At 35.5% G+C, this 19,820-nt stretch overlaps 2 protein-coding genes across 7 annotated transcripts in view; one reads left to right on the top strand and one right to left on the bottom strand.

The window, feature by feature from the left end:
- LOC143251842 (TBC domain-containing protein kinase-like protein) overlaps positions 1 to 4,157 on the bottom strand; it is an 85,897-nt gene extending 81,740 nt beyond the window's left edge. The window contains exon 1 of one of the 4 annotated variants that reach the window (XM_076503103.1): positions 4,037 to 4,157. The gene's annotated coding sequence lies outside the window, so the exon portion shown is untranslated. Of the gene's footprint in view, positions 1 to 132; positions 350 to 4,036 lie in introns of those variants that run through there. The other 3 variants (XM_076503101.1, XM_076503105.1, XM_076503102.1) reach the window with 3 other exon arrangements.
- An 820-nt stretch (positions 4,158 to 4,977) lies between these two features.
- The window catches only part of LOC143251840 (glycine receptor subunit alpha-2-like), a 32,736-nt gene continuing 17,893 nt past the window's right edge, over positions 4,978 to 19,820 (top strand). For 2 of the 3 annotated variants that reach the window (XM_076503097.1, XM_076503098.1), the window contains exons 1-2: positions 4,978 to 5,296; positions 15,907 to 16,013. In XM_076503097.1, coding sequence (XP_076359212.1) covers positions 5,229 to 5,296; positions 15,907 to 16,013 — 175 coding nt within the window. In that variant the 5' untranslated portion in view covers positions 4,978 to 5,228. Of the gene's footprint in view, positions 5,297 to 15,906; positions 16,014 to 16,812; positions 16,952 to 19,820 lie in introns of those variants that run through there. The other variant, XM_076503099.1, reaches the window with a different exon arrangement.

The following is a 19,820-nucleotide window of genomic DNA, read 5'->3' as shown; positions in this document are numbered from 1 at the left end:
CTTTCACGGTTATAAATTAATGTTTGCTGAAGAAGTTGGATTACGTTAATAGCTTTTGGTATTATGCTATTTTCATATTAGTATTTGTTACTACATCAATGTTTTCTTCCGAAATATTCCATTCTTACTCACCTGTTTTTCGGAAATAACCACCCTATAACGAATAAGCTCACATCCGGTGGAACGCTAATACACACGATGAGTTAGCTATCTCAATTTTATTTTTAGTTGTGGTTTTGTTTATTATTTGGGTGTATTTTATTCAATCATACTTTTATTCGCCTTATAAACGTTAGTTCATCTGCTTCCATCTTAAATATTAAATAAGTTATTTGTGTATGAGGAAACTGATCCTCCTAGCGGTGACGAATGAATACTAAGTTCATATATGATTATGTAGTATTATAAAAATAATAAATTGAAACGTGTATTTCGGCTTGACATTATTTGCCTCAAACAAAGGTTTGGAGGCAAGTATAATCGGGGATGCTCATAAATTGCTTTCTCTTCACTCCGCTCGCGCATTAAGAGTCATGGGAAGCTTGATTATAAGAGGTACACGGTGAGAGAAAGAGGTACGAGTATGTATGTATGTGCTTTCTTATAACAAAGTCACATGAGGCAACCCAGTAGCTCAGCGGCATGTCTGCGGACTTACAACACTACAAACCAAGTTTCGATACCCGTGGTAGGCAGAGCACAGATAGCCCATTGTGTAGCTCTGTGCTTCATTCAAAACAACAGCTATCTGCTGAGTCCACCAAGGGGAATCGAACCCCTTAGTTTAGCGTTGTAAATCATTTCTTTTGTTATTTAATTATTTATACAAAGAGTGATCAAAAGTTTTATTGGTTGTGTTTCGACAGAACATTGGCCTGTCTTCTCTAAAAACATATAGTATATTCCACCACCAATAAAACTTTTCTTATAAATCGTTGTTTACCTATCTATTATTATACTAGCATAATATGCTTCCTTACTCAAGCATGATTACGTTGAACAAATTCTATATTATTAAGCTGAATCGCATGCCACAGCAGCTATTTCTCTGTTTGTTTGGTCGTTTCATCGCAAAGCTACACATTTCGTTATCTGCATTCAATCCACAATGAGAAACGGAAACCAGAATTTTCCAGTTGTAGATCCATAAACTTAACGCTGACCCACTGAGGTACAGCTGTTTTTAGAATTTAGACACATGTGACATCTGTATTATATATAAAATAACGACAGCATGTCTCATAATAAAATTTTTATTTGTAAAACTGTAAAAGGTCATGTAGTGGGGAAGGGAGCACCTCTTCTTCTTTTTTTTTAAAGCCGAAAGGCCCTACTTTCACCTACCTTATATTATTAAACAAGTTCCCACACTTCTTTATTTAGCACTTTATCTTTGGTTGGTCCTAATGTAGTGCGTAGTGCTCTGGATCTCGGAGCTGGCGAATTGAATTTGAACGTTATATGAAAACCCAAAATATTCACAGCACCTATAGCTATGTATACACGTTATAAGGTGATAGCCAATACCTTATTATAGATGATGGGCAGTATATTGCTACATACTTGTGGTTACCTTCCTTCTAGTCGGTATTACAAAAGTAGGTACGGCAGCGGATAGCATTTGTAGCTTTGCCACAAATACAAATATCAACAGTGAATAAAAATCAGTATTGACTCTTGCAAAGTATTAATGATTGCCAGCTGTAATCAAATATGACAGCCAAATAATATTTCTATTTCTAGTTATCTCACTTCGGCGTCTGCGGACCCGAAAATGGCTAAATATTCCTATCTTTTGCTCGGAACCTTCTTCCACTTTCAGACAACAGGAGGTAAAGACCTGCTTTTTATGGTTTCTTCAAGGGTTTTTTGTGTTTAGCGTCTCGAATTACCCTATATTGGAAGGTGGAACGGTACATTATGTGATTTATATTATAGTAAAGAAGGTATTACTGATTCAAACAAAAAAACATATTTTGAAGAAGATTTATCTTCGATATTTTAAAATGGAAAGAAAGTAGAATCTCCTGCTATGAAATATGAATGAATACTTATGTGAAATAGAATATATGGGTCCCACTAATTCTGCACAAACGTATGTTTGAGAAACATATAACTTTAGTCCTGACAGTACTAAAATGGGTTGTAAAATGTAGGTTCCACAAATATATTCCAAGCAAACATATGAACATTTTCTGTATATTTTTATGTAAGTTTATGTTTAAAGAGAGGCTGTTAAACAAGCCTACTTACGCTGTAAACACTTCATGTTGAAACAATAATTTGTTGTAGTAGATAAAAACAGTAATAGAGTTTACTAACCTATATTTACAATCTTTAATGAATTTCATACTAGAATAAAATGTTTACACGCTATTCAAAAACTCAAAGCACGACAGGAAATTTCGAAAATGTTTAATTTTTTTCTGTTTACTGAAACTTGCTATATAAACAAGAGCACTTAAAAATGGTTCCATCTAATGTTATCCTTACCTCAACTAATATAATCAAGAAGTGTTGTCAACAACGGTTAGAATAAAGTTAATTTATTGTTTTTGCTTTTGCTTATTTTTATTGTAGATTTTGCCTTATGTAAAAATAAAATTGCGCGTGCTCTTTCAGGTTTTCAAACATATAATTTCAGTGTATATATATTTCAAAAAATGTATACATAGGTTATATTTTGTTTAACGATAATTCCAGTTTATAATGTGTTTTATCTCAAAGATTATCTGAGTTACTGATGGTTATCTTAATTTGATATGTGTATTTTGTTCGGTTTTAAATTTAGTGTTAACAGAACTTTTGCTTCGGGCAATAAATATTTTTCTTTAAGTTTTGATATTTTGTATTCGAATACTCAACGTTCATAAAACGTAAAAGCAATGCTGTCTGTTTATAGTAATTTAAACGGTTAAGTGACTTGCCTATATTAAGTACATATGAGATTAGATACGTGGAATTCTGACTGAATCCGATATTCGCATTAGCGTCTCAACGACTACGAGGTTATTTATAGGTTAAACCTATTCTACAACAATCGATATTCACCATCTACCGCTAGCACAAAAGACATTTTGAACTGAATGGTATGATCAAAAGTGGCGAACTGAATAAAATATCTAGTAAAATCGCTTTCAAAAATTGGGTAAATGGATCCAGTATTAAAACTTACTGCTAGGTCTTTACTGAGCAATACCGATACTCTATGTGTCTATAAAATTTAAGAAACAAATACATAAGGCTTTAACACAATAACATTGTTGTCTGAAATCGGCCTCTGAAGAAAGACAGATCCACTTTCAAAATTTTTATCCCTTTGTAAAACTATCTACACCTACACCTCCAGGAAAAGCAGATCCACTTCCACAAAATTTTAATTCTTTATAAAACTATCTACACCCACACCTCCAGGAAAGGCAGATCCACTTCCCAAATTCTCATCTCTATGTAGAGCTATCTACACCCACACCTGCAGGAAAGGCAGATCCACTTCCCAAATTCTCATCTCTTTGTAGAACTACCTACACCCACACCTGCAGGAAAGGCAGATCCACTTCCCAAATTCTCATCTCTTTGTAGAACTATCTACACCCACACCTCCAGGAAAGTCAGATCCACTTCCCAAATTCTCATCTCTATGTAGAACTATCTACACCCACACCTTCAGGAAAGGCAGATCCACTTCCCAAATTCTCATCTCTTTGTAGAACTATCTACACCCACGCGTTCCTTACGTGCATAATGATATCGTCCCTGCTTCCTTACATCTAATTTAATTTTTGCACGATTTAGTGAGGTTTTAAAAACTTTCTACACACGTACTTATTCTTATACGTGTTTAGATGGATACCATGTGCTGCCACAAAGAAAGTTTTTAGTATTCAAGGTATTAAAATTAATTTTCTAAGTACCTAATTTTCAACATATGATTACCATTCTTATAATATTTCTATCACACTTTTACTTCTATATGGTGCGTTTATATACCTACAAATTCTATAAATTGAAATTTCAACATTAATTGAGGTCTTACTTTAAAGATGCATGGTATTTCTTGTTTCTTTTGTCTTCATACGTATATCCTCGCCTTTTATGTCATCTATAAACTGATAATATGCCGACGAATTCGCCATTTCAAGAGGTACGGTCTTTGTCTTACTTTTTTCCCTCTTCGTATTCTGCTCTATAATTTTCCTGTGGAAACTTCCTCCTCGTGTGTCGCTCGAAATCTGCTGTGTAAGGTAGCCTGGCACTTTCAGTGACCTATGTGTTCATTTATTCTCACCTCTTGCAAAATGCGGTCCTTTGCAGACCATGTTGGGGTACGACTTGTTGAAATTATCTTTCTACATGATTCTGATGTCCCAAGCTGATTAATATTTCTTTGTTTTTCAACACCATGAAGTGTGAGGGAAATCACTGTCTCAGAAATTATAAAGTTCCCATACCCATATTTATGATTGGAGTATATAATTATTTTGAATGACAAAAATAATCCAACTTTTAATGACAAATCATTATTTAAACAACACTAATGTCAAAACGTAATTCTGATACATCCCGTTCCATCGCGCATTAAAACGCCTGTTGTTGTCTCGGAACGTTTTAATACATAATTTCAAAACAGTTTTGTGTAACGTTCTTAGCACTCTCAATACCTCAGTTGAGTATTTTTATGTGTTTGTTTAGTCCATTAGGAATAAGAATTTGTTTAAATTCTGCAGAAGTTTAGGCAAAAATTCGTTTAGGCTTGTTGTTTTGAAAATAACTGAGTGTATTTAGTCTATTATTGTCATTAGAATTAAAGTGACATAGATGAAATTATTATGTTTGTTATGGTCTTCAAAATATTTTAACTTCTCTGTTTCGTTTGGAAACCACTAGATGGCAAGCCGAACGTGTTACAGGACTGATCGATACTTCACGAGAAGTGAATTCTCAGTCCGGTGAGAATTCTTGTTATTTAATAAGCGACACTGTCATTTGTGCAAGTTTTCTCGTATCACTCACTTGTCTTTCGAGAGAACAAACAAGTGAACATGCTTAACACACGAAATCACTTTTCCCATTTATTTGCCTAATATCTAATAGCTTCAAGATATCGCTTTTTGAGAGACAAGTTTTATTGCGTAGTGTGTTTTTTACATTGTTACTGATGGACTTTCCAACGAGTTGAAATTGACCCTAACAATTAAAGATGGATGTGATAGTGTTTATTAGTGTAAATGAAGAACTGTGTCGTGACAAATATGCAGTCTGATGTTTCTGGGTTTCACCTGTGGCTGTGGATCAGGTTAGTATATTATGTAAAATCAATGACACCGCTTAGTTCCTCCAGAGTTAAAATTACTCAAACCATAGATAATTTCATGTATTATAAACATAATAATTATAAAACAAAGGTTACACAGTGAAACGTATTTGATCTCTCGACACATGTTGCAGAGCATGGTCTAGTGGCTAGTTGATCTCTCGACACATGTGGCAGAGCATGGTCTAGTGGCTAGTTGATCTCTCGGCACATGTGGCAGAGCATGGTCTAGTGGCTGGTTGATCTCTCGACACATGTTGCAGAGCATGGTCTAGTGGCTAGTTGATCTCTCGACACATGTTGCAGAGCATGGTCTAGTGGCTAGTTGATCTCTCGACACAAATATTAAAGTGTTGTTTATTGGTTAAATTGCCATTAGACAGATGTGGTAAAGTGTGGTCTAGTAGTTAACTGAACTTTCAATACACCTGGTAGAGTGTGGTCTAGTGTTTATAAATGTTGTGTGCTTTATTAAAGCACCGGAGAAGTTCAATACTGTTCTTTTATTACTGTTATGTATGGAATGCTTTAGATTATTTCTAATCTCAGATTTTCAGTCGTTTATATAGGCGATGTTATTTTGACTGCAGCCAGTTTTTGGTTATTTTATCTGTGATTCCATCTAGATAGTAACAGATTATGATATTAAACATTTTCTTCTAAATTATATCAGTATGAAAATACAGTTATAAGAATTATTTTGAACAAAAGAAAGCGATTTCCATTTTAAAGCAAAGTTGTAGACATCTAAGAAATAAAGAAGTTTGTTTGTTTTTTTGAATTTCGCGCAAAGATAGTCGAGGGCTATCTGCGCTAGCCGACCCTATTTTAGCAGTGTAAGACAAGAGGAAGGCAGCTCGTCCGCACCACCCACCGCCAACTCTTGGGCTACTCTTTTACCAATGAATAGTGAGATTGACCGTCACATTATAACGTTCCCACGGCTGAAAAGGCGAGCATATTTGGTGCGACAATGATGTTAATCCGCGGCCCTCAGATTACGAGTCGCACGCCTTAACCCACTGGTCCATGCCGGGCCTAAATAAAGAAGTAAAACAGGCGAGTTTCGTTCAGAGCGGATTGTAATCTTAGCACGAGGAAATTGATGTTTCTGCATGGTCATAATACATATGTTTCTGCATGGTAATAATACGTATGTTTATACATGGTAATAATACGTATGTTTCTACGAGGAATCGATTCATGGCATATTTTTACTTTATAGTCATGACCTATTAAGCGAATCTCGCTATAAGGGCTAAAGATAATCCTTACAGTTAAAATAATCTACATATGAAATGAGAAGTGATATAATAATTATGAAAGTCTTTAGTTTCTATAGTCGTGGTAGTAATTAAACACAAAACACTTTAAAACATTTCGATACATTTAAATACATTTCTCACTAACGTATCTTGAAAGTTACTAAAAGTGTATATTTTTGACCAACCTATCTGGAGCTATTTCCAGTGATGGTGTGTTTTTACCAATCTATCTCAATGAGTTTGTATTTTGTACTAGCTGATGAAGTGTTATATTCGCGACTGCATATTGTTTTCACATTTTCAAAATCTTTAGTTGAGCCTCCTTGCGAAGAGACGAACAGCTGCAGTAAATGTTTCTGAATAAATTGATAAAAATGCATTATCTCCTCTATTCCATGATTAATACCCCAAACATGACGTACTTTTATTCTAATTTTGCTTCATGCATTCAAGCCAAGACAGAGAGATGCCCAATCTTTGTCCGACCAATGCGTACGTCTGGTTGACGTCAGACTAATTGCTGAAACACTAGTACCATGCAACGTGAATGTTGAGAAGTTGGACATTCTATGCTAAGTTTTTATTGTTCATTAGTTCTGTTTTTTCTGCTTCGAGAGCTTTATGTAACTTCTTAGTCCGTTACTTTAGCCTTTCGGTTGTGCTTGTACGTTTTATATACCTCATTCAATAAATTTTATTTTGGGTATCACATTGGTTCTCTATATATGTAAAAACGGCTGGTATAGATTGAGAAAATTTTATGTAGAGGAACAACAACGTTTCGACCTTTTTCGGTCATCGTCAGGTTCACAAAGAAAGAAAAAGGTAACTGACCGATAGCTAATCACATGTTTGAGGGGGGGGGTTGTATAATTGAGTATAGGAATGTAGAGGGCGTGCTTAGAGTGGTTTGATCATCGATAATACAAGCTGGAGGAGACAGCCGAGTGGCTTTATAAGAAACGAACTATATTCTGTCAACAGTATAGTAAAACCTAGCTGTGACAACCGAATGTCTTTATAAGAGGTGAACTATATTATACGAACAGTATAATACAACCTAGCTGAGACAGCCGAATGGGTTTATAAAAGACGAACTATATTCTGTGAACATTACAGTACAGTTTAGTTGTGACAACCGAGTGGCTTTATAACAAACAAACTATAATATATAAACACTATAGTACAGCCTAGTGGCATTATAAGATAGGAAATGTATTCTGTCAACAGTATAGTACAGCCAATTTACTCATCCGAGTGGCTTTATAAGAGACAAACTATATTCTGTGAACAGTGTAGTACAACGTAGTTGTGACAGCCGAATGGCTTTATAAGAGTTAAACTGTATTCTATCAACAGTATAGTATAGCCTAGTTTTAACAGCCGAGAGTTATATAAGAAACGAACTATATTCTCTCAAGAGCATAGTACAGCCTATCTGAGACTTCGAGTGTCTTTATAAAAGACGAACTATGTTCTGTCAACATTATAATACAACCTTGCTGTGACAATCGAGAGGCTTTAATAGAGTTAACTAAATTCTATCAACAGTATAGTACAGACTAGTACAAATATCCTAGTGGCTTTATAATAAATGAACTATATTCTATTAAGAGTCTAGTACAGCATAGCTGAGACTTCCGAGTGTCTTTTTAAGGTGTGAACTACATTCTATCAATAGTATAGTACAGCCTAGCTGAGACGTCCGAGTGTCTTTATAACAGATGAACTATATTCTATAAACAGTATAGTACATCGTAGTGGCTTCATAAGACATCAACTATATTCTTTCAACAGTGTAATATATTTTAGCTGAGACATAGGAGTGGCTTTACAAGGCACGAACTGTATTTTATTAACAGTATAGTAAAGCCAGGTTGTGACAGGCGACTGGCTATATAAGAGACGAACTACATGTATATTCTATCAATAGTATAGTATCATACAGTCTAGCTCAGACATCCGAGTAGCCTTTAAAAAGATGAAGTATATTCTATCAACAGTATAGTACATCCTAGTGGCTTTATAAAGTATGAGCTACATTCTGTCAACAGTATAGTACATCCTAGTGGCTTTATAAAGTATGAGCTACATTCTATCAACAGTATAGTACATCCTAGTGGCTTTATAAAGTATGATCTATATTATATCAACAGTATAGTACATTCTAGAGGCTTTATAAAGTATGATCTATATTATATCAACAGTATAGTACATCCTAGTGGCTTTATAAAGTATGATCTATATTATATCAACAGTATAGTACATTCTAGAGGCTTTATAAAGTATGAGCTACATTCTGTCAACAGTATAGTACATCCTAGTGGCTTTATAAAGTATGATCTATATTCTATCAACAGTATAGTACATCCTAGTGGCTTTATAAAGTATGATCTATATTATATCAACAGTATAGTACATTCTAGAGGCTTTATAAAGTATGAGCTATATTCTATCAACAGTATAGTACATCCTAGTGGCTTTATAAAGTATGATCTATATTCTATCAACAGTATAGTACATCCTAGTGGCTTTATAAAGTATGATCTATATTCTATCAACAGTATAGTACATCCTAGTGGCTTTATAAAGTATGATCTATATTCTATCAACAGTATAGTACATCCTAGTGGCTTTATAAAGTATGATCTATATTCTATCAACAGTATAGTACATCCTAGTGGCTTTATAAAGTATGATCTATATTCTATCAACAGTATAGTACATCCTAGTGGCTTTATAAAGTATGATCTATATTCTATCAACAGTATAGTACATCCTAGTGGCTTTATAAAGTATGATCTATATTCTATCAACAGTATAGTACATCCTAGTGGCTTTATAAAGTATGATCTATATTCTATCAACAGTATAGTACATCCTAGTGGCTTTATAAAGTATGATCTATATTCTATCAACAGTATAGTACATCCTAGTGGCTTTATAAAGTATGATCTATATTCTATCAACAGTATAGTACATCCTAGTGGCTTTATAAAGTATGATCTATATTCTATCAACAGTATAGTACATCCTAGTGGCTTTATAAAGTATGATCTATATTCTATCAACAGTATAGTACATCCTAGTGGCTTTATAAAGTATGATCTATATTCTATCAACAGTATAGTACATCCTAGTGGCTTTATAAAGTATGATCTATATTCTATCAACAGTATAGTACATCCTAGTGGCTTTATAAAGTATGATCTATATTCTATCAACAGTATAGTACATCCTAGTGGCTTTATAAAATCCTAGTGGCTTTATAAAGTATGATCTATATATCAACAGTATAGTACATCCTAGTGGCTTTATAAAGTATGATCTATATTCTATCAACAGTATAGTACATCCTAGTGGCTTTATAAAGTATGATCTATATTCTATCAACAGTATAGTACATCCTAGTGGCTTTATAAAGTATCAACAGTATGTACATTCTAGAGGCTACATTCTGTCAACAGTATAGTACATCCTAGTGGCTTTATAAAGTATGATCTATATTCTATCAACAGTATAGTACATCCTAGTGGCTTTATAAAGTATGATCTATATTCTATCAACAGTATAGTACATCCTAGTGGCTTTATAAAGTATGATTTATATTCTATCAACAGTATAGTACATCCTAGTGGCTTTATAAAGTATGATCTATATTCTATCAACAGTATAGTACATCCTAGTGGCTTTATAAAGTATGATCTATATTCTATCAACAGTATAGTACATCCTAGTGGCTTTATAAAGTATGATCTATATTCTATCAACAGTATAGTACATCCTAGTGGCTTTATAAAGTATGATCTATATTCTATCAACAGTATAGTACATCCTAGTGGCTTTATAAAGTATGATTTATATTCTATCAACAGTATAATACAGTTTAGCTGAGACATCCGAGTTGCTTTATAAGAGACAAACTTTATTCTGACAACAGTATAGTACAACCCAGAAATGCAGAATGCTATATATACGGTAAAAATTTTAATGAGCAATGTTATAGATGTAACCCAAATTTTGTAATGCACAATGTTATAGATATAATCCAAACTTTGCAATACACGATGATATAGATACAAACCAAACTTTGTAATATGCAATGATATAGATATAACACAATCTTTGTGATACACAATGTTACAGATTGGTTGATTTATTGTTTTATGGCACAAAGCAACTAGGCCTATCTGTGTCAAACATCTGGTAAAAAGGTAAAAGTAAATTCAGTAAAATTCACGAAAGGAAATTAAGATAAAACAAAACAAAGTTAAACATAAATAGCATAAAACCAATGTTTACATTTAGTCTACGACATAAAGAGAAAAACTACAGTTATTCAAGTTGTAAAGGACTTTCTGTAGCGTGACTATAATTATCATAACTCACCAGGAAGACTAACAGGTAAGTACAAAACCAACCGTCAGTCACCTGAAGTTTGTCTTTCCAGTCCTGGTTTCGAGTTACTTAATATTACGGTCAGTTTCTAATTTCAAATCAAACTAGATGAACTGTGGTATTTCAAAAGGTAGCCACATTAAAGATGTGTAATGTATAAATTAACAAACGTAAATGGCATTAAAAAGATTAATGGCCTTTAAAAAAACTAAAACCATTTCTGAGGTGGACACAGTGTCACCATCACCAATAACGCTGTTTAACATTATGGACAAACCTTGGGACAGAACATTTTTAAAATGGTGCTGTCATTGTGAATCATAATGATGACAAGAAAGTAAAATGTGACTTATTGTGTTCTGAGTGTTACACAAACTACACACTGGTGCATCAGTTCCAGATAAAAGAAAACTATGAGTTAAAAAACTGTGACCAATGTGCAGGCTAGTTAGAACAACCTCCTCTTTCAAATCATTACGGTTAAAAGACGGCCAAAGTAGAATAGAGGGTTTTATTTGGAAAAGCTTGTTTTCGCGTTGCTCACTACAAGTCGACTGCCAGCTGGCACGGAGCCGAGCCTTGAATACAGGACCACAGTCCATGTATGGAACAGGCACAGCGGTGATAGTGCCAGAGCAAATAGATTTAGCTGTGGTGTCGGCGAGCTTGTTCCATCGAATACCAACGTGGCTTGGTATCCAGAAAAACTGGATAGAAGTAGATGTTAAAGAGAAATGGGCCAGTCGGTTTGGAATATTGGTAAGAACAGGGTATGAACTAACGTGAAGCGATTCCAGGGCCAGTATAGAACTAAGCCAGTTAGTATAAATTGTACAATTTGAGTACTGCTTAGCTTCCCTGTGATGCAGGGCAAGAGAAATGACGTACAGTTCAGCAGTGAACACAGAAGCTGTACAGGAGATTCTGTACACAACCACCGAACCACAACATATCATGGCAGAGCTCACACAGTCACCTGACTTCGAACCATTTGTATAAATAGGAATGGAAGGATGGCTTGAAAGCTGTTAAGCAAATAACAGACAGTATTTCCAATCAGGAGTATCTACTTTTCTCAGATGACGTAAAGATAGGTCACAAATGGGGACAGTAAGAAGCCATAGTGAGATGGGTTGACAAGTGGATACAGCAATGTTATCCAAGGACAGACCCAATTCATCCAACTTTGCCTGGATACGAAGCACAAAAGGAGCAATGACAGACTGTCTGTTTTGAAAAAGTAAGGCCCATAGAGGAAGGAAAACACAACCCCAGGTGGGATGTTTAGGTGAGAAACGAAGTTTCGAAGCATACAATAAAGACAGTTGCAAACAGCGGAGGTGCAAAGAAGGTTCACGAGACTCTATGTATAAGCTTTGAACTGGGGAAGTGCAGAAACCCCTAGTGCATAGCCAAAGTTCTTGATGATGAATAGGGTCTAGCATCCTTAAGGCCGATGATCTGGCAGAGCCATAGACCAGAGATCCATAGTCTAGTTTTGATCTAATAAGAGCACGATATATCTTTAGCATAGAACGTCGATCCGCTTCCCAAGTGGTGATAGAGTATAAACGAAGGATGTTCAGTGCTCTTGTACATTTGACCTGTAGCTGCTTGATGTGTAGTATAAAGGTCAGCTTACGGTCAAAGATAAGCCCCAAGAACTTAGTCTTAGAGACCACAGGCAGTATAACTTCACTGATACAGAGTTCAGGATCATTTATATGCAAAAACGGCTCGTTTGGGTTGAGAAAATATTTTACATAGAAGAGCGAACAACGTTTCGACCTTCTTCGGTCATGTCAGGTTCACAAAGGATACGAACCTTGTGAACCTGACGATGACCGAAGAAGGTCGAAACGTTGTTCGCTCTTCTATGTAAAATATTTTCTCAACCCAAACGAGCCGTTTTTGCATATAAATTTCTCAACAAGTGGGTTACTCGACATCACTGAGAGTTCAGGATCAGGATGAATACACCATTGGTGACAAAAGTGCATACAAACGGTTTTAGAGAGAGAGAAGGTAAAGCCGTTTGCTGTGGTCCACATCATTAAGTGTTGAAACCACACGAACTCGGATTCTCCTGTCCATTAAAAACATTTTAATAAAAATGGGCAAATGGCCACGTAACCCATACATGTGGAGGTCAGGCAAAATGCCATACCCCCATGTTGTATCATAAGTCTTCTCAATGTCAAAGAATATTGATACAAGATGTTGTAATTTGAGAAAGACATCATTTTCTGATTGACGTTTCAAGTCGAATCAGGTGGTCCATGGTGGAGCACTGTCGTGGGAACCCACAGTGGATAGGCGAGAGGAGGTTGTTTGATTCGAGAAACAAGATTAGCATTAACCATCCAATCTAAGGTCTTACAGAGACAGCTCGTCAAAGCAACTGGACGGTAGTTAGAAGGAATCTTGGGATCCTTCCCAGGCTTGGAGAAAGGCAGGGCAATGGTTTGGCACTAGGCATCAGGAAAACCATTCTCTTGCCAGATCCAGATGAATAGCAAGAGAAACAGGAGATAGATGGCACAGCATGTCATAGTGTACATCATCAGATCCAACCAATGCACTGTCAGACTGATGAAGGGCTGGTTTGAGTTCCACCAGTTTAAAGAGACGAGTATAGTCATAGAGACAATCAGCTTGAAAGGAAAGAGGTGACTGCTCTGCCCAAGTCTTGATGGCTAAGAAAGTGGAAGAAGCAAAGTGCTAGATACCAGGCAAAAGCTTTCACCTAGAGTATCAGCGATGCTCCATGTATCAGCTACTTCCTGGCCATCAGAGAGCAAGATCAAGAGGGGGACAGAATTATATTGTCCACTGACCTTTCGAATCTTGTCCAAATGACTTTGGAACTGGTGGTAGAGGATATGCTAGTTGTGAACTTATTCCAAAATTCCTTCTGGCTTTGACGTCTTACCCATCGAGAATGTGCACGGGCCCGCTGGAAAGCGATGCAGTTCGAGAGTGTGGTATATCTGTGGAAAGTATCCCAGGCTCGTTTTTGAGCATTCCGTGCCATATGGCAGGCAGGATTCCACCATGAACGAGGATATAGTGGAAAACGTGTAGAGGTTTTAGGAATACATTGAGCAGCTGCTTGTATAATACAGTCAGTTATTGCTGCCACACAGTCGTCTATTGATGGCTTACAGACAATGGCAGGATCAAGTTCTGAGAGAGCAGTGAAAGAGGGCCAGTTTGCCTGATCCAACTTCCACCAGAACATGTGGGTCGTGCAGTATCGACCACGGTCAGTCTCTTTCAAAATTATAAGAAAATGATCACTGCCTTGTGGATTATTGTCAACTTTCTATGAAAAGTGGGAGAATAGTGAAGGGGAGCAAACTGAGAGATCAGTAGCGGTAAAGGACTGACTAGGTGCATAAAAATAAGGAAAAGAGCCAGTATTGAAAAGGTTGTGATCAGAGAGCATATGCTCTACAGAGCGACCCCTCCTATCAATTATCCTAATCAATTACCAATTATTCTATCATCCCTAGAGGGGATGATGTCCAGTAAAGTCCCCCAGGATGAAAAAGGGAGACGGCAATGAGAGCATCAAGGTCTGATTGATCACAGGTCTCTCCAGGTGAGAGGTGGAGAGAATAAACAGTGATGGTAAGACCCAAGGAAACACGGATGATTACAACCTCCAAAGGTGTGTCAAGTGGCAAAGACAGGGTGGGCACATGCTGATCAACCAACAGTGCCACCCCTCCATGCACTCGTTCATCACACAACTTGTCATTTCTGTATAAAGAAAACCACCGAAAGGTGACTGTATCGGCAGGTTTCAGGAATGTTTCCTGTAAGGAGAAACAAACAGGATGGTATGAAGCAATCATTGTTTTGATGTCCTCCAGATTAGAACGTATACCTCGACAGTTCCATTATATAAGGGTGGCCATTTTTATTTACGTGTAGGCGAATTGGGCAGAGAACCCTTCTGTTTATGACTGCGTCCTTTTTCCTTACTTTCCTTATTCGAGATATAAGAAATGAGGTACAACAGGTGGTACAGATGGCGAGAATTGTTGTTCAGAATGTTCAAAACGTGGTCGCTTACCTATAGACTCTTTTTTCACTATTTTATTAAGATTTTTAAGTGGAGTAGCCACAATAAAGAAAGGGAAATTTCGATGTCCACTAACCTCGCCCACCATGGAACCCTATGAGGGGACGCACTACAATGTCAAACAAGGCTACTGCATCAACGCCAGGGTTTCGTGAGCACTATATCCAAACACCAGCATCAGACATAATATCCACAATATCTGTTGAGAATATCCAACACTGGTACTTGGTTGACCCTAGCCCGAGTGGACCAGCCGATTTACCCAAGGGGGCTACCCCAAGGCCGCCCGTCTACAGGAATTCAAGGCTAAATGGTGTGTTAGAGTTGGACCCCTCAACCACCAGGATTCTCTCCTCCCCTTCACGGGTTGCCACGCACGGCAAACACGTGAGTGGATGTTTTGATCCCGGAAGAGATAAACTGAAAGAACAGAACCTTCCCTGGGAGTGCCCCTCACCACGTACAGGAATCCACACCAAGGGTGTGTTATAGATATAACTCAAACTTTTTAATACACAATGATATTGATACATACCAAACTTTGTGATATACAGTTATAGATATAACCCAAAGTTTGTAATACATAATGTTATAATTATAACTCAAACTTTGTAATTGACAATGATATGGATATAACCCAAACTTTATAATACACAATGATGTAGATATAATCCAATGTTTTTGACGTACAATGTTTTTACATACCCTAAATTTTTAACGTACTGTGTGGCATATACAACCCAAAGTGTTTTTTACATGAAATGCTGTAACTCAGAATTGTGAACATTGATTATTTGTAAATCATTATTTGTATTGTAATGACAATTTTACCATTTCAGTGGTTTTCTCATGAACTATCTTGATGCTTCTGAATTAACCAACGTTTTGGAAACTCTCTTACTAACAAATCTAGGAATGGAGTACAATCATATTCCAACACGTAATAGTAAGCCTTGTTTGTTTGCCTGTCATCTTGTTGTGTATATACACCCTTGTGCAAATTAATTGAAACAAATGATCATTTTACAATATTTTCAGCATGGCGGCTGGTGTAGGCTCGCTGGACCCTCTGATTTCCTTTAATAGTCATTTTTTCACACAGACGGCGTCATTAGCTGTGTTTTGCAGTACGGCTGATCTATTTTTGGGATCTATGACGAAATTTTGAGGAATATTACGTCATTCGAAATTGCGTTAGAAGGGCAAGGAGACCAGTCAAAAAAACAACTTCTTACCAATTCAATGAAGAAAAAACGGTATCAATGGGGTCTGAAATACAAGAACTGGACGCAAGAACAATGGAGGAAAGTGTTATTCAGTGACGAGACTCATTTCTTTGTACAGGGTTAAAGAAGTATACATGTTCGCAGATCGCCAGGTGAGAAACTTCGAGAATCTCACATCAACCAGTTCGTAAAACATCCCTTGAAGAAGATGTTTTGAGGCTTTTTCAGCTACTATGGCGTCGAACAATTATTATATATCGTAGATGGTATGATACGAGGACCACAGTACATTGCAGTTTTGCAGAGAAGAGTCGTTCCAGAATTGAAAAAGAGATTTCCACATTTTTCAGCAAGATCTGGCTCCGTGCCGCAGCATCGAAACTTGTGAAGAATTTTATGACTACAACGCGAATAAAGGTGCTGGACTGGCCTGGAAACTCTCCGGACTTAAATCCTATTAAAAATCTTTGGGCGATTTATAAAGAAAGACTTTGGGGAAAAGGCTGTACTTTGAAAGATAAGCTAATTGAGGCTATAATTAAGGTGTGATTACTACGATTAAAAAATTAGTAAAGATTGTGGTCAACTCGTGGACTCGATGCCAAAGCGGAGTAATGATCTTCTGAAAAATAAAGGCGGTCATATCATGTATTAATTTGTGAGTAGTTTTTGGATTCTCAGAAATAAAACGAAAAATTGAAAAAATCGTAATTTTCCGTCTTGTTTCAATTAATTTGCACAAGGGGGTAAGTTAGTTAACACTTTTTGTGTTTCTTACGTTGTCAAAACATTTTGGTGTATATTACATTATTAACATTTGGTAGTGTACATCAGTTTCTATATACCGTATGCCGTAATTTTGTTTCTTACCATATTCTAATAAGTAATGGTAACGTCATTCCTGGTGGTGTATAGCAGTCTTTTTCAACTTGTAGTGTATATTAATTAGTCAACACATTGTGGTATATTTTAATTTGTTAACACACTGTGGTGTATATTAGTTTGTTATCACCTAAAACTGTTTAACTTTGACACTGTGTAATAATTTACCTTACAGAACTGACCATCATCCAAAACTGTTTAACTCTGACACTGTGTAATAATTTACCTTACAGAATTGACCATCATCCAAAACTGTTTAACTCTGACACTGTGTAATAATTTACCTTACAGAATTGACCATCACCCAAAACTGTTTAATTCTGACACTGTGTAATAATTTACCTTACAGAATTGGCCATCATACAAAACTGTTTAACTCTGACACTGTGTAATAATTTACATTATAGCATTCCCAATCATCTAAAACGCATTGACTCTGACACTGTGTAATAACTTACCTGACCATCACCTAAAACTGTTTGACTCTCCTACTGTGTGGGAATTTACCCTACAGCATTCCCAATCATCTAAAACTGTGTCTCTTGCACTGTGTAATAATTTATTTTAAAGTATTGATCAACATCTAAAACTCTTTGACTCTGGCAGTGCTTAATAATTTACCTTAGCATTGACTATCATCTAAAACTGTTTGATTATGACACCATGTAACAATTTATCTTACAAAATTGACTATCATCTAAAATTGTTTGATTATGACACCATGTAACAATTTATCTTACAAAATTGACTATCATCTAAAACTGTTTGATTATGACACCATGTAACAATTTATCTTACAAAATTGACTATCATCTAAAATTGTTTGATTATGACACCATGTGACAATTTATCTTACAAAATTTATTATCATCTAAAATTGTTTGATTATGACACCATGTGACAATTTATCTTACAAAATTTATTATCATCTAAAATTGTTTGATTATGACACCATGTGACAATTTATCTTACAAAATTGACTATCATCTAAAATTGTTTGATTATGACACCATGTAACAATTTATCTTACAAAATTGACTATCATCTAAAACTTTTTGATTATGACACCATGTAACAATTTATCTTACAAAATTGACTATCATCTAAAACTGTTTGATTATGACACCATGTAACAATTTATCTTTCAAAATTGACTATCATCTAAAATTGTTTGATTATGACACCAAGTAACAATTTATCTTACAAAATTGACTATCATCTAAAACTGTTTGATTATGACACCATGTAACAATTTATCTTACAAAATTGACTATCATCTAAAACTGTTTGATTATGACACCATGTAACAATTTATCTTACAAAATTGACTATCATCTAAAACTTTTTGATTATGACACCATGTAACAATTTATCTTACAAAATTGACTATCATCTAAAACTGTTTGATTATGACACCATGTAACAATTTATCTTTCAAAATTGACTATCATCTAAAATTGTTTGATTATGACACCAAGTAACAATTTATCTTACAAAATTGACTATCATCTAAAACTGTTTGATTATGACACCATGTAACAATTTATCTTACAAAATTGACTATCATCTAAAACTGTTTGATTATGACACCATGTAACAATTTACCTTACGGTATTGACCATCATGTAAAACTGTTTGACTCTTGTACTCTGTTGTAATTTACCTTACGGTATTGAACATCATGTAAAACTGTTTGACTCTTGTAATCTGTTGTAATTTACCTTACAGTATTGAACATCATGTAAAACTGTTTGACTCTTGTAATCTGTTGTAATTTATCTTACGGTATTGAACATCATGTAAAACTGTTTGACTCTTGTAATCTGTTGTAATTTACCTTACGGTATTGAACATCATGTAAAACTGCTTGACTCTTGTAATCTGTTGAAATTTACCTTACGGTATTGAACATCATGTAAAACTGTTTGACTCTTGTAATCTGTTGTAATTTACCTTACGGTATTGACCATCTTCTGAAGTGTTTGACTCTTGTAATCTGTTGTAATTTACCTTACGGTATTGACCATCTTCTAAAGTGTTTGACTCCCTTACTGTGTAATAATTTACCTTAACTTACTGACCATCTTCTAAACTGTTTGACTCCCTTACTGTGTAATAATTTACCTTAACATACTGACCATCTTCTAAAATTATTCGACTCTTGCAGTCTGAAATAACTCATATTAATCTATTGACCATCATTAAAAACAGTTTGAATCTGACTCTGTGTTATAATTTATCTCACAGGACTGACCATTATCTAAAACTGTTTGACACTGGCACTGTATAATAATTGACATTACAACATTGACTATTATCTAAAACTCTTTGACTTTGGCATGTGTAACAATTGAAATTACAGCATTAACTATTATCTAAAACTGTTTGTCTCTGGAACTGTGTAATAATTTAACCTACAGAACAAACCATCATCTAATCTTCTTTGACTCTGGCACTGTGTTATAATTTTCCTCACAGCATTGACCATTTTTTAAAAGTGTTTGACTCTGGCACTGTGTAATACTTTTGGCTTTCAGTATTGACCATTATCTTAAACTGTTTGACTCTGGAACTGTGTAATAATTTACCTTACAGTATTCACCAAGACACTGTATAATAATTTACCTGAGCATTACCATCATCTA

Source organism: Tachypleus tridentatus, chromosome 6 (assembly GCF_004210375.1).
Source record: "Tachypleus tridentatus isolate NWPU-2018 chromosome 6, ASM421037v1, whole genome shotgun sequence".
Classification (NCBI taxonomy): domain Eukaryota; kingdom Metazoa; phylum Arthropoda; class Merostomata; order Xiphosura; family Limulidae; genus Tachypleus; species Tachypleus tridentatus.
The sequence above is the reverse complement of the archived record's forward strand: the minus strand, read 5'-3'. Positions and strand labels throughout refer to the sequence as shown.